The sequence below is a fragment of the Heteronotia binoei genome, chromosome 19 (genome assembly GCF_032191835.1).
Source record: "Heteronotia binoei isolate CCM8104 ecotype False Entrance Well chromosome 19, APGP_CSIRO_Hbin_v1, whole genome shotgun sequence".
Classification (NCBI taxonomy): domain Eukaryota; kingdom Metazoa; phylum Chordata; class Lepidosauria; order Squamata; family Gekkonidae; genus Heteronotia; species Heteronotia binoei.
This window is the reverse complement of record NC_083241.1, coordinates 13,575,669-13,590,303: the sequence shown is the minus strand read 5'-3', so window position 1 is coordinate 13,590,303 and position 14,635 is coordinate 13,575,669. Positions and strand designations below refer to the sequence as shown.

The window sequence follows — 14,635 nt, the reverse complement described above, 5'->3', positions numbered from 1 at the left end:
AGTCAGAGGTGGGGGGGGGGGGCCTTGCATAAGCCCTGTGAACAGCTCTTACTGTAAAAGTTTTTCCTAATATCCAGCCAGCACCTTCCTGCCCTTAATTTAAACCCATTCTTGTGAGTCCTCTTCTCTGCTGCCAACGGGAACAGCTCCCTGCCCTCCTCCTCTAAGAGACAGTCCTTCAAATAATCAGAGAGCAATCATGTCTCCCCCCAGGGGTGTGTAATTTAGGATCTCCCAGTCCAAGGCCTTAACCACTATTCCAAGCTTGCTCTGGTTAGTGCAGATTACATTGCAAGCCTCACGCTTATCTCCAACCCGGTGTGCCAGCAGAGAAGAAAGGGGCTATCAGTAGTCCTGATAGTTGCAATCCAAAGATTTAATTTGATCTCCAGGCTCCAGTCTGCTGACCCGGACAGTTCCCAAATACTTTTTATCCTTAGGACACTTGCAAATAACTTGTGGAACAAAATAAAGAGTCCTCGGTCATTTAGCTGCCTATCAAAGGGTTGGATTTAGGCCAGCTTACCGAGCGCTGGTTAGAAGAATGAAACCGATTGTGCGTCACGTGGGACCCATGAAGCCTTCCGCTTGTGACTTTGTCCCGAGTTGTGATATTAAAATAAGAACCTGCACGTACCAGAGGAGGCCATGTGAGCTCACGCGTAAAAAAAGATCGACGCATTTAATGTTCAGTTTTGGCACGAACTTCTCAATCTGGTTTCAACAGTTTTGGTTTCAGGCTTGTCTGTTGTTTGACACTATCCATCTTGTGTTGGTTTTATGGTTTGTTAGGACGAGTTAGAGCCGGATTCCTGTTTGTGGACATTGAACCGGTGTCTGGCATGGTTTTGCACGTGGCCCATTTATGCACTGGGAGCCCCAAAACAATCACCGCCTGCTCCAAGGCCTATTTACTTGGAAACAAATTCAAAGACGTAGTGCAACGGGACTCCTTGCTGGTAAGTGTCTCTTGGCTAGCAGGTCTACGTCAATGTCACAATGCTCTGATCTAGATGGACCAGATCAGCCTGATCTTGGCAGATCTCAGAACCTAAGCAGGGGTGGCTCTGGATAGTACTACGACGGGAGATCACCAAGGAATGCCAGGCTGTCTAACCAGGGGTATCCAACATGCAGTTTGGGGGCTGAATCAGGCCCCCAGAGGGCTCCTATCAGGCCCCCGAGCAACTGACTGTCTTCTGCTTCCTTCTCCGTCTCTCTTGCTCCCTTCTGCATCACAGCTTGCTCTGCAAGGTTTGCTCAATTGCACAGGAGCTACAGAGCAAAATCTCTATTTTTTTCTATTGGCTGAGGCTCCTCCCTTGGGGAGGAAGGGGGGCGAGGAGAAGGAAAAGCTTGCTTTTTCCAGACTCTCTCAATCACACAGCAGAGCTATTGCAAGGCTCTCTTCCTTCTATTGGTTGAGGCTCTTCTCCCCCCCCCCACCAAGTCCTCTGGAAAAGGAAGAAAAGAGCCAGAGCTTCCTTTGCCCAGTTCCCTGGGTCCTGTGGAAGAAATACAAAGAAAGCACCTTTAGGACCAATGAGTGCTAACATTCTAAGCATATTTTAAGTTTTTTAAATATATATATTTAAACACCAGTTTGATGTAGTGGTCAAATGTGCGGACTCTTAATCTGGGAGAAGCGGGTTTGATTCCCCACTCCTCCACTTGCACCTGCTGGCATGGCCTTGGGTCAGCCATAGCTCTGGCAGAGGTTGTCCTTGAAAGGGCAGCTGCTGGGAGAGCCCTCGCAGCTCTACCTATCTCTCAGGGTGTCTGTTGTGGGGGCAGGGAGAAGATACAGGAGATTGTGACGGCTCTGAGTCTTTGATTCAGAGAGAAGGGTGGGGGTATAAATCTGCAGTCTTCTATATTTAATTGTGTTTCTCCTTTATAAGATTTATATCTTTGCTATCTAATCTTAAAAAGGTACACACATGGGCCGGCCCAACCAGGTCTCATTCATGTCAGATCTGGCCCTCATAACGAATGAGTTTGACACCCCTGGTCTAAGCAGAGGCAGGCAATTGCAAACCACCTCTGGACATCTCTTGCCTTGAAGACCCTGCCAGGGTCACCATAAGTCAGTTGTGAATGCTGTGACTGGACAGTGGCTGCCACTGCCTCTATTACCGTATCGAGGATTCAGATCAGATTATTTATTATTACGGTACATAACCAATCAAAACAATTTAAGAAGCCAATCCATTCAAACCAGATGTACAAAGTACTCAAACTTTTAGGCATGGCTGTTACAGTAGAATAAAAGCATTTGGAAAAAGGGAGCTTTGCGAAAATTTTAAGATGTCCAAAAAGGATAAACTCTGTCAACTTCAAAGTGCCTCCTTTTCAAAACCATCACGAGTTCTCCTGGCAGCTGCCAGAAATGTGGCGCAATCATACGTAAATCGGGGGGTAGAGTCTGCTAACAATATATTTCTAGGGGTTTTTTTCCCCTGGAAGTGACATTGGGGCTCTGGGGGAACACATGAAGCTGCCTTATACTGAATCAGGCCGTCGGTCCATCAAAGTCAGTATTGTCTTCTCAGACTGGCAGCGGCTCTCCAGGGTCTCAAGCTGAGGTTTTCCACGCTTACTTGCCTGGACCCTTTTTAGTTGGAGATGCTGGGGATTGAACCTGGGACCTTCTGCTTCCCAAACAGATGCTCTGCCACTGAGCCACCGTCCCTCCCCTAAAGTGGCACTAGGGCACCGGGAAGTGGCACTGGGGGACACTAATTTAATTAGCAAAGGATAAGCAATAGCAGAGGGGACCAGGGGAGGGTTTTTCTGGCAGGTTTGGGAGGGGGCGTCCCCCCCCCAGTCCCCACCATTACGGCCCTGCCATTTTGGTTGCAGTGGCTAAGTGCGTGGACTCTAATCTGGAGAACCAGGTTTGATTCCCCCCTCCTTCACATGCATGTGCTGGTTCTCTCAAGAGCAGTTTCTGTCAGAGTTCTCTCAGCCCCACTTACCTCACAGGGTGTCTGTTGTGGGGAGGAAAAGGGTAAGAAGATTGTAAACTGCTTTGAGACTCTGAGTGAAGGGTGGAGTATAAATTCAATCTCTTCTTCCTCTTCCTCCTCCTTCCTTCTGAGATGGGACTGGCTCCAAAATGGCAGTCTGTGGTCAGTTACAAGCCAAGAATCCTATGATGGAGGCTGCAGTTTCTGAATGGGTATTTCCTGCAGATCAAAAGACAGTACCACTTGCTGGACTTTTCAGCTGATAATAATAATAATTGTATGGCATTGTGTGTAGTCCTAAGCAATGTTCCCTCTAAGCTGTGGAGTCTTGTGAGCAAAAATTCTACTTTATGAGCTGCTGGCATTAAAGTTGTGAGCTCCTGCACACATTAGTGTGTTCTAGGGCGATTTTTATTGAGCTGAGACAAAAATGTGTGAGCTGGAGGCTAAAAAAATTTGAGCTAGCTCACACTAACTCAGTTTAGAGGAAACACTGGTCCTAAGATTGTCTGCAGCTGGAAGTTCTAGCTCATGGTGGAGAGCTGGGCTTGTTTTTTCGGCAAGAGCAGGGCATTTTTTTGAGCAGGAATGCACTGGAACGCAGTTCTGGCTGGCTTGGTGTCAGGGGTGTGGCCTAATATGCAAATTAATTCCTGCTGCGCTTTCGCTACAAAAAGAGCCCTGTGCAAAACCATGGTGATGTCAGTAGGTGTGGCCTACTATAATGAGTTCTTGCTGCACTTTTTTTCCAAAAAAGCCCTGGGCAAGAGACATTCAGATGTGGTTTGCAATTGCCTGCCTCCGCCTCACCTCCCTGGTATTCCTTCCGGGTTGTCCTTCCTAGCCATGGCTGACCCTGCTTTGCTTCCAGGATCTAAGGAGATGAGGCTAGCCTGGGCTCTCCAAGTCAGTGCACCTTCCGCTGCCCCAGTTAGATGAAGGTTGCCTGCTCTGCGTAGGGCGATTCCTGGAGATTTGGGGGTGGGAAAAGCAAGGTTCGAGGAGGAGTTTGATGGGCTCTAGTCCATCTCCACAAGGCAGGCGTCTTCTCCTTGGGGTCTTGATCTCTGTAGTATGATCCAAAGGGTTGCCTGTTCTGGGTTTGGATATTCTGGAAGATTTGGGGGGTGGAGCCCGGGAAGCAGCCCTGTAGCTAGAGGCCACAGGGGGCAGGGCTGGTGCATGGGAGTAGGCCAAGTAGGCGGCTGCCTAGGGCGCTCCTGGCTAAGGGTAACACAAGGCCCCCCCCCTCTCCCCATGCCAGCTGCCATCCTAACTTCAGCAAGGCTTCCTGAGGCTCAGGAGGCCTCGGTGAAGTCGAGGTGGGCATGGCAGCGGGCATGCTCAGAACCTGGCTCTGAGTATGCCCACTGCCTTCCGGACTTCACCAAGGCCTCCCGAGCCTCAGGGAAGTTGGGAGCGTGACAGTGACATCATTAGTGATATCATCAGGGCATGCACGCTTTGTGTGCATGAATATACCACGGGGGGCGGAGCAGGGTTCTGCCTGGGGCACAGGGCCTGGCAGGGCGAGAGGGCTGTTAGGGGAGGGGGCCCTTCAGATTGTGCAGGAGGCTAGTGACTGCTCCTGTTGCCCCTCCAGCCTGATTTAGAGCCTACCAATCAGCTGATTTGTGGGCCCTTTAAATGGCCTGGGAGGGGCAGTGGCTGCTCCAGGCTGGGTGCTCCTCCTGCGCAATTGAAATCACACCGCGGGGCGGGGGGGGGGGGGAGAGGCAGTCCTGGGATGGGGGGGTGGGTGAGGGGCCCTCCCAAACTGTCAGAGGGCCAGGCTCCGTGGCCAACCCTGGTTAGCTACAGGCCTGATGAGAAGGCAACGTTGGGGGGAAGGGGAGGGAGTGCAGTGGGGTATAAATGCCTCGGGGTCCTTCCAAAGCAACCTCAGTTTTTCTCCAGGAGAGCATCCGGGAGATCTCCAGGCCCCAAACTGGCGGCGGGCGACTCGGAAGCGCAGCGTCCTGCTTGCCCTCTGCTTTGGGAAAGGGACGCCACGTGGCACCCTCGGGCGGGCGTGGGGGGGGGGGCGCTCGGGCCCGGCGGGCTCGTCCTCTCGGTCCCTTCCCTGGGCGAGTGGCGCAGGGCGGGCGCTCTCCTTCCCTGGGGGCTGAGATGCCCCGAAGCGGGGCGGCCTTAAAGGAGAGCCCTTCCCCCTTGCAGAAGCGCTTTTAGGGCGAGAGGCCCGTCTTTGCCTGCCGCGGGCGTCCCCTTCCCCTTGCCAGCCGCCGGAGGAGAGCGGAGCCGAGCGGTGCGCCCGTCTGCCGGCCTCCCTCCTTCCCTTGTGGGCGGCTGGCTTCGGGGGCGGGGAGGCCAAAGGCGGCCGGGGGGGAAGGAGGGAGGGAGGCGCCGGGCCGGGCCTTCCTCCGCCTCCTCCCGCAGCCGCTCCGCCCTCTTCCTTCTCCCCCGGCGCGCCATGGCGAAGTGAGCCGCTGGGGGATGCGCGGGCAGCAGCGGCAGCGTCCTCCTTCCCCTTCTCCTCCTCCTCCGCGGGCCGGGCAGGAGCAGCGGGGCCAGGCGGCGGCGGCAGGATCGGGGCCCGGGCGGCGGGCAGGCGAGCCACGGCAGCGCTAGGGGCCGCGGGGGAGGCGGAGGCGCCCGAACAAAGCGCGCTTTTCCTTCTCCTGCTCCGGCCCGGCGGCGGCGGCTGCAGCAGCAGCGAGGGGGTCCCCCATGGCCGCGGGGAGGCGGCGCGGCTGTGCCCCGCCGGGGGAGCCCCGGCGGGCGGGCTAGCCGGGGGAAGGCGGCGGAGGAGAGGCGGGAGGGCGGCGGCGGCGCTGCTGCAGGCCAGGCCGGGCGAGGGGGGCTGAGAGCGGCGAGGGGGGCGCGCCCGGAGCGCAGAGCCGGCGGGGCTAGTGGGGGGGCGGCGGCGCTGCTGCAGGCCAGGCCGGCCGAGGGGGGCGCAAAGCCGGCGGGGCTTTGGGGGGGCTGCGCTTGGCTTTCTCCTCCTGGAGCGAGGGGGGCGGCGCGAGTGGCCAGGCAAGGCAGGGTCGGGGGCCGCGCAGGCGGGGAGGGCGGCTGGCTGGCTGGCAGGTGGGCGGCTGGGAGAGCCCGGGGTTGCCATCGCCAGCAGCCTCTTCTCCCGGGCGGGGCGGGGGCGCGCCTGGGTCTTTTGGGGAGCTGCGGGGCGGGGGGAATGGCTGGCAGAAGCCGCCGCTCCTGGCTCAGCGTGTTGCTCGGTCTGGTCCTGGGCTTCGTCCTGGCCTCCCGGCTCATCCTCCCGCGGGCCTCGGAGCTGAAGAGCGGCGGCCACCGGCGCAAGGCCAGCCTGGAAGGGTGCCGGGGGAAGCTGGCGGGCGGCCTCCTCCAGCGGGACGCCCCGGGGGGCTTGCTGTGGCCCCGCGAGCCCGCCCAGCCCCAAAGCCCCAACCCGCCGGCCAAGAACTTCCTCTTCGTGGGCGTCATGACGGCTCAGAAGTACCTGCAGAACCGGGCCGTGGCTGTCTACAGGTGAGCCTTTGCCCCCTTCTTCCTGCCCCTGTGGGGAGAGGCAGGCAGGGAAAACCGGGGGAGGGAGCTGCATTCATTGCTGCCTGGCCCTTTAACCCCTCCTGCCCCTCCCACGCCTGTCCTACCTTGCAAGGTCGCTGTGGGGATAAAATAGAGAATGTGGGCAGCTTTGAGCCTACATTGCCCAGAAAGGTGGGGTCTGCGTGAAGCTCCTAAGTCCTATAATGTGTAGGCTAGGAAGAAGCTCTTTTGGCACACTGTAGCTTTCTATACCATATGACACCGTGTGACATTTCCCACACACACACTCACACACATTCTTTAGGGCAGCGGTTCGCCACCTTTTTGGCACCAGGGACCAGTTTTGTGGAAGATAATTTTTCCATGGTGGGGGGGGGGGATGGTTTCGAGATGATAGAATTGCGCACATTTTGGTGTGGTGGTTAAGTGTACAGACGCTTATCTGGGGGAACCCAGTTTGATTTCCCACTCCTCCACTTACAGCTGCTGGAATGGCCTTGGGTCAGCCATAGCTGTTGTAGGAGTTGTCCTTGAAAGGGCAGCTTCTGGGAGAGCTCTCTCAGCCCCACCCACTCCACAGGGTGTCTGTTGTGGGGGAGGAAGATAAAGGAGATTGTGAGCCACTCTGAGATTTGGAGTGAATGGCAGGATATAAATCCAATGTTGTCTTATTATTGCTACATTGTAATATATATGATACTGATAGGCCACAGACCCGTACTGGTCCACCGCCTGGGGGTTGGGGACTCCTGCTTTAGGGTGCTTTGGAAGATCTGCGGCTCTTTCCGTCTACTTGATGCAGCCGCTCTGTTGCTGGCCTTTATCGGGTTCTAGAGATGTGGCAGCCGCATAGCCTGTACTTGCCTCTCTCACTCTGGGGAGAGGAATCTTTGCTCTGAGATGTGCTTGAACACCCCGCCCCCCTTTGAATGCTAATTCTGAACTTGTTAAAGGCATAATATAAACTCTCTCATTATAGGTGGCCCTGGGGTCTTTTGGAAAGGCGAGGAGATCCCCTGGAAATCTTGTTGGTTTCTGAGGCACTGTTGGGACTTTAATCGGAGCCTTCTTGCTCACACTGAGCTTTTCCCTCGGTTAAGAAGTTGCTTTTGAGGTTTACGTTGGAGAAGGGGAGAATCTGTTTTGATTTTTCTTCCGTTGTCAGAATCTCAAACCTGCTTTGTCATTGGGGTGGAGGGGGGGGGGTGCCTTACTGCATATCTGCCCTTCTGAGCACAGACAGAGCAGGGCCTTATAACTGCTGAGAAGGCCTCCCCATTTATCCCGACGGATCCTCTTACTGTTGGAATCCCCGAAAGGAGCTATTTTATCTACAAATGTCTGTACCCAAGAAGAGCGGGCCCTGTGAGTGGCAAGGGAGGTTTTTTTCAGGAGAGAGCAGTTTTTTGGCCTTGCATCTGGTTGTCGAAGACAGTCAGAGTCTTTGACTTGCAGGCTGAGACCTGGCCGTTTCTTGCGAGAAATTTCGTGCCCCGAACAACTGAAACCTTCAAGCTGTGCTTTTTGTGGGCCCCTGCGCAAATGCACGGTTTTCCCGCTTCTTGAATGGAGTTTCTTCTTCACCCAGCTTCTTCTGTTCTGATGCCATCTCTGCTTTAAGGCGTCTGCCGGAGAGAATGACTAAAAAGCAGCTTAGGTGGGAAGTGATGAAACCTGCTAGACTGCGTACAATAACCTGGGGGGAAGAAATTCTTAACCTAATGGCTGTTCTGCAAAGAGTAAATGAGGCGCTCCAGGGAGCGTGACCCATGTTTCAGGTTGACTTGCTCCTATCTATGCAAAATGTGAAATTTGCCGTGCTCTTTTGTTTGAGGGCATCCAGATCCTTAAGAGTGTATGCACAAAAATTTACCTGATTTTTATCTTATCTAGCCCAGATTTCGGTAGGCAGAAGGGATGGGTGTGTTCAAAGCCATTCCCCAACTCCGCATACCACTCCCAGGAACCTCCATGCATTTCCAAAAGCAGAAAAGCTGGCTGGACTTCTCCAGCCATTGCTCTGTGAGTTTATTAATAAATTAAGAACTCAAGAGGAGCCCTGCTGGATCAGACCAGTGGTCCATCTAGTCTAGCGTCCTGTTTCACCCAGTAGCTGACCGGTTCCTCTGGACAGTTGACAACAGGGCACAGAGGCTGAGACATTCCTCCGATGTGGCGTCCTGATAGTCAGAACTTCACCAACCCAGGACGTGAAGGTTCCTTTTAGTGTCTAGTAGTCATTGATGGCCCTCTCCTCCACGAATGTATCTAACCCCTTTTTCAACCAGTCTATGTTTGTGAGGGCTTTTTTTGTAGCAGGAACTCCTTTGCATATTAGGCCACACACCCCTGATGTGGTGATTTTGACCCGGGCTTATTATCAATAGAAGAGTTAACAGGCATTCTCACATTCTGACATGTTACTGTTTTTTTGGTTTCCCATGCTAATGCCACCCAGATCAAAAGTTTTCTGAATTTGTGAATTTTACTATTCTGCTTTTGCATTTTAACTTCATACCACTTTGCATTCTAAACTGCACCAGCTAGCTATATGTAGCTCTGCTTACTGTACCTCATTGCTCGTCTGAAGAAGTGTGCCTGCGCATGAAAACTTACATTCTGAATAAAAGTTTGTTGGTCTTAAAGGTTGATACTTGACTCCTGCTTTGTACCCCTGATGTAGCCAGTCCTTCTGGAGCTTACAATAGGCCCTCTACTAAGAGCCCTGTAAGCTCTTGGAGGATTGGCTACATCAGGGGCCTAATATGCAAAGACATTCCTGTTACAAAAAAAATCCTGTGACAATCACTACATCCTCTGACAGTGAATTTCCACAGTTGCCTTCCTGTACCCTGGAAAGGCCTACACCTCAAGGAAGAAGAAGAAGAAGAAGAAGATGATATTGGATTTATATCCCGCCCTCCACTCCGAAGAGTCTCAGAGCGGCTCACAATCTCCTTTCCCTTCCTCCCCCACAACAGACACCCTGTGAGGTAGATGAAGATATTGGATTTATATCCCGCCCTCCACTCCGAAGAGTCTCGGAGCGGCTCACAATCTCCTTTCCCTTCCTCCCCCACAACAGACACCCTGTGAGGTGGGTGCGGCTGGAGAGGGCTCTCCCAGCAGCTGCCCTTTCAAGGACAACCTCTGCCAGAGCTATGGCTGACCCAAGGCCTTGCTAGCAGGTGCAAGTGGAGGAGTGGGGAATCAAACGCGGTTCTCCCAAATAAGAGTCCGCACACTTAACCACTACACCAAACTGGCTCTCCAAGGAGTGCTTCTGGGTTGTTCCTTAGGGTAACCTTGTCTTGAAGAGGGCATTGCTTTTATTTTCCCTGGAGGAATGAAGGGCAATCCATTAATTCGTATGTGATAATGTGAAATAGTGCCATGGCATGGGGGAGGGTGCAGGCAGAATCTGTTTCCTGTACCGAGGGACTCTTTCCATGAAAATCTCAAAACCACCCATGTCTGTACAGCTCCAGTTTAGATTCTCTTTTGCAGTAACACCAGAAGGACATTTAACCCCCCCCCCCGATTCTCTCATTTTTAAACAAAGCAGGAGTCAAGTTTTACCTTTAAGACCAACAAAGTTTTATTCAGAACGTAAGCTTTCGTGTGCTAAAAGCACCCTTCTTCAGGCAAGACATGGTACCTTATTTCTTCGTCTGAAGAAGGGTGCTTTTAGCATACGAAAGCTTACGTTCTGAATAAAACTTTGTTGGTCTTTAAAGGTGAAACTTGACTCCTGCTTTGTTCAGCTGCTTCAGGCCAACAGGGCTGCACGCTTGGATCATTCTTAAACAGTTCTTCCTTGTTTTAATAATAAAAAAGGCCCAGTTAGCAATGTATAGTTTTTTTCTAGCAGAAAGCAGTTTGGCTAGAATCTTTGCACCCTTGTGTGCTGGTTTTCTCATTTCAGGGAGCTGGGGTTTTTTTCCTGAGGAGCCTGAAAATGGTAATGCCTGCAGTCTGCTGCCTGAAACGCAGCCTGCCTTTGTGGGGCATGCATACCAGGACTGAACCACCGAATGCCTTCAAACTATGTCAGCCGTAGTTCTGACGGCCGTATCACAGAAGCACTTACGACGCTTGGAAGGCGGTTGCATGCGGTAGCAGCAAAACACACACACACCCCGCCCCCAGTCATCCCCTTAATCTTGTTTGTGTGATCAGCTCTTGGGGCAAAGCCGCTTTGTTTTCTTTCCAAAGGACGTCTGCTTTACAGATCTTCCTCCCACCCGTTTCTGCAGCAAGTGAATATATGTATTTTTAAAAGGTGGTTAAAAGAGAGGGTTGCTAATTCTGAAGGGGCAAAGGGGGACGGTCCTTAACAAGAAACATCCAGATGCAACCCGAGCGTTTGCTCTTGTTCCCATGAATGAAAGCAGATTACACCAAGTGCTTCCCCAGGGATTAGTTCTCTTCTCACAGCTCACACGTTTAGTCTTGCTCTAATATTTATCCCTCCCTCCCAAGAGACTCAGGGCAGCCTTGTGGCCTTTTCCATTTTATCAGAGCACCCAGCTCTGTGAGATAGAGTCAAGTCAGTGGGTCGGGGGTCAGACTAGGGGATTCAGGTATAAATCCCCATTCGTGACTGTGCAACCGGGGGCCAGTCACACACTCTCAGCCTAACCTAGAAGAAGATATTGGATTTATATCCCACCCTGTACTCTGAGTCTCAGAGTGGCTCACAATCTCCTTTACCTTCCTCCCCCTCCGCCACCCACAGACACCCTGTGAGGTAGGTGGGGCTGAGAGAGCTCTTACAGCAGCTGTCCATTCAAGGACAACTCTGCCAGAGCTATGGCTGACCCAAGGCCATTCCAGCAGCTGCAAGTGGAGGAGTGGGGAATTTAACCCTGTTCTCCCAGATAAGAGAGCTATGGCTGACCCAAGGCCATTCCAGTAGCTGCAAGTGGAGGAGTGGGGAATCCAACCCGGTTCTCCCAGATAAGAATCCACGCGCTTCACCACTGCACCAAACTGGCACTACACCAATCTGCCTTCCAGGGTTGTTTTGAAGATGAAATGAAAAAGAGGAGAATGATGATAGCCACTTTAGGAAAAAATGAATGAATGAAGTAAATAAGTAGAAGAAAGTTTGAGCCCAGTGGTACCTTTAAGACCAACAGAGTTTCATTCTGGGTATAAGCTTTTGTGTGCATGCACATGAAAGCTTCTACCAGGGTTGGTCAAATTTGCTTCATGTAAGAGCCACGTAGAATAAATGGCAGGTGTTTTGAGAGCTGCAAGACATGAATGTCAGATGCTTGAGAGCAGGGAGAGAGGAAGGAAAGGAAATGGGAGGAGGGAGAGGTGGAAAGAAAGCAACTTTAAGTGCATTCTCCAAGCCACTGGCTGGCTTGGCTTGGAGAGGTGATTTAAAGAGACAAATGCCTTCTCCAAGCCAGGTAACAGGAAGTGGGGGCTACAAGAGCCACACGGAATGCATGAAAGAGCCACATGTAGCTCCCAAACTGCAGTTTGCCCATTCCTGGCTTATACCCACAATAAAACTTTCTTGGCAATGCTGATTCTGTGAACTTAGATCACGAGGAAGAGGGCAGGGAGGGTTGCATCAGGGCTTAGTTCTCATGACCCTTCCTTACACACCCAGGGAAATGATGTTCACTGCTTTGGGGTCAGGCAGCAGCTTTTCTCTAGGCCATTTTGGCAGGGATCCTGGTGTTTTTTTGCCATCTTTTGAGCATGGAGCCTGCAGGGGTCACTGGGGGAATGCCGGGGGGGGGGGGGGAAGTGGCATTTGTGAATTTCCTGCATTGCGCCAGGCAGGGGCAGGCTGGCCAGGGTGTCAGCTTGCCTGATGGCACGTGGGCCCCCTTAAACAATATGTTAGTAGCTTGAAAATAGAATAGACGTCTCAGCATCGTTACTGTTATGCAACTGAAATTTACATTGTATTTAGGGTTGCCAGTCTCCAGATGGGGCCTGGGGATCTCCAGCTGGCAGAGATCAACTCCCCTGGAGCAAATGCAAATCTGTATTTACATTTAGTATCTACTGTATTCTGCCAGTAAGATGTAAAATAGATGTACGCTGAAATTTTATATATATCTCAAAAGTTTTAATTGTACCTTTTCCCCCCACACGTATTTTTTGAAAATTTTATTTATTTCGTAACAAAAAAGAAATGATAACCTTATAGTTGTGGGTGGGCCCCCTGTGTCTCCTGGCGACCAATATTTTTAGACCCAGTCTGCCGCTGGCACCAGGGGTTGGATTAGATGACCCTGGAGGTCCCTTCCAGTGCTGTGATTCGATGAGAGTATGTGACTGGGCCAAGGTCACCCAGTGAGCTTCCATGGCAGAGTGTGGCTTCAGAGCTGAGTCTCTCAGATTCTTATTCAGTACTTTGACCACTACACCCTAGTGGGTCATGCACGGCAGAGGGCGGGCAGGCCTCACCCAATCCAGGGCTTCTGCTAGCACCATCTGGATGTGGCCCTCTGGCTGTGTGTCACAGGAGAGCAGGGGTGGGATTTCTTTTGGGGAAGCCCTTCCTGGTCTTTCCAGTAAGAAACTGTTGATGGTTTTTCTGAGGAACTCCAGGGCTTCCTCGCTCATATTTCAAAACCCCTGACCTTACAGGATTCTCTCATCGTTGCTGGAAGGGAAGTATTTCTCCTGTTGTTTCCAACAACACTGGTGCTACTTAAAAGCATTCAAATGGCTGCTTGGGCAAAGCAGTGTGAACCTGAGTGGCAAATATACATGTAAAGAGCAGCCCCTGATACGGGCTGAAGAAGCACTGAAAGGGTTAAGGGTCTGCTACGGCCTCCCCTGTCAGAAATATTGGGGTGTAGGTGGGGGAACCAGCTGCAAAACCTTCTGATAGCACAGGGCGGGGAGAAGAACAAGGTTCGAGTCCAGTAGCACCAGTTTGGTGTAGTGGTTAAGTGCACAGACTCTTATCTGGGAGAACTGGGTTTGGTTCCCTTCTCCTCCACATGCAAACTGCTGGTGTGACCTTGAGGTAGTCGCAAGTTCTCACAGAGCTGCCTCTGCTGAAGAGCAGTTCTCTCAGAGCTCTCTCAGCTCCACCTACCTCACAGGGTGTCTGTTGTGGGGAGGGGAAGGGAAGGAGATTGCACGCCACTCTGAGACTCCTTCAGGTTGTAAAAGGCGGGGTGTAAATCCAGTCTCCTTCTCCTCTTCTTAAAGACCAACAAGATCGCCAGGGGATAAGCATATTGACTCTCCTACCCTGGAAATCTTGTAGCCTTGTCATGTGCCACCGTTTTGAACCTTGCTCTTCTACTGCAGACTGTCAGAGCTACTCAAGTGAAAGGCCTGTCACACATGCAAAAGGTTTCTTTATTTATTTTGTTTAGTTAATTTATATTCCCCCCTTTCCCAGACGGGCTCAGGGTGGATAAGAACATTTTAAAACAGTAATTAAACCAATAAAAGTAGGCAATACAATTTGGCGGCTCAGTTGGGCTCATTATAATATACTAAACATAGTATAAAATCAGTATTGCAGCAGAGGTGGTGTTGCAGCATAGGGCCCAGCCGGTGGAGTAGGACGTCCGCTGCCTCAACCAAATGCCTGGTGGGATAGCTCCGTCTTACAGGCCCTAGAGGGTCGCAAAATCTCAAGATCCCTGGACCGAAAGAAGCTCCATTGACCAACACCAGAGCCAGAGCATTCTCGGTAATAGCCCCCACTTTGTGGAATGCCCTCCCCGAAAACATCACGGACCTGCCACAGTTCCGCGGGGCCTGTAAGACCAGACTTTTCAAACTCGTCTTTAACAGTTAGGGGGAGGTGGCTATTACCGTCAGCATTGACAATCTCACTGAATTGATATAATGGAAATCAGAAGCTTGCCATCTCGGATTTTTAATATCTATGGAAATGTTTTTATATATCTAATTTTAATATGTTTGTAAATTGCTAATGTTTTTAAACTGTTGTTAGCTGCCCTGAGCCTGTTGGGGGAGGGTGGGATATAAATCTGATAAATAAAAATAAAATAAAGGTAACAATTCAGTAAAGGGCCTGGATCTCTGAGGGGAGCTGATTCCACCAGGCTGGGGCCAAGGCCAAAAAGGTAATCTCCAGGTAAATGGACCTTGGGTAAGAATGTGCTAGGGGTGTTCTCTCTGCCTGGAACCCTGGAGATCTCTTGGAGTCAAAAGAGTGCGCT

General features: G+C 51.8%; 1 protein-coding gene across 1 annotated transcript in view; it reads left to right on the top strand.

Moving 5' to 3' along the window:
• The first annotated feature begins 6,114 nt into the window (after positions 1-6,114).
• Positions 6,115-14,635, top strand: part of CHSY1 (chondroitin sulfate synthase 1) — a 133,982-nt gene continuing 125,461 nt past the window's right edge. Inside the window, exon 1 of the mRNA XM_060260414.1 lies at positions 6,115-6,434. Coding sequence (XP_060116397.1) covers positions 6,121-6,434 — 314 coding nt within the window. The 5' untranslated portion in view covers positions 6,115-6,120. The remainder of the gene's footprint in view (positions 6,435-14,635) is intronic.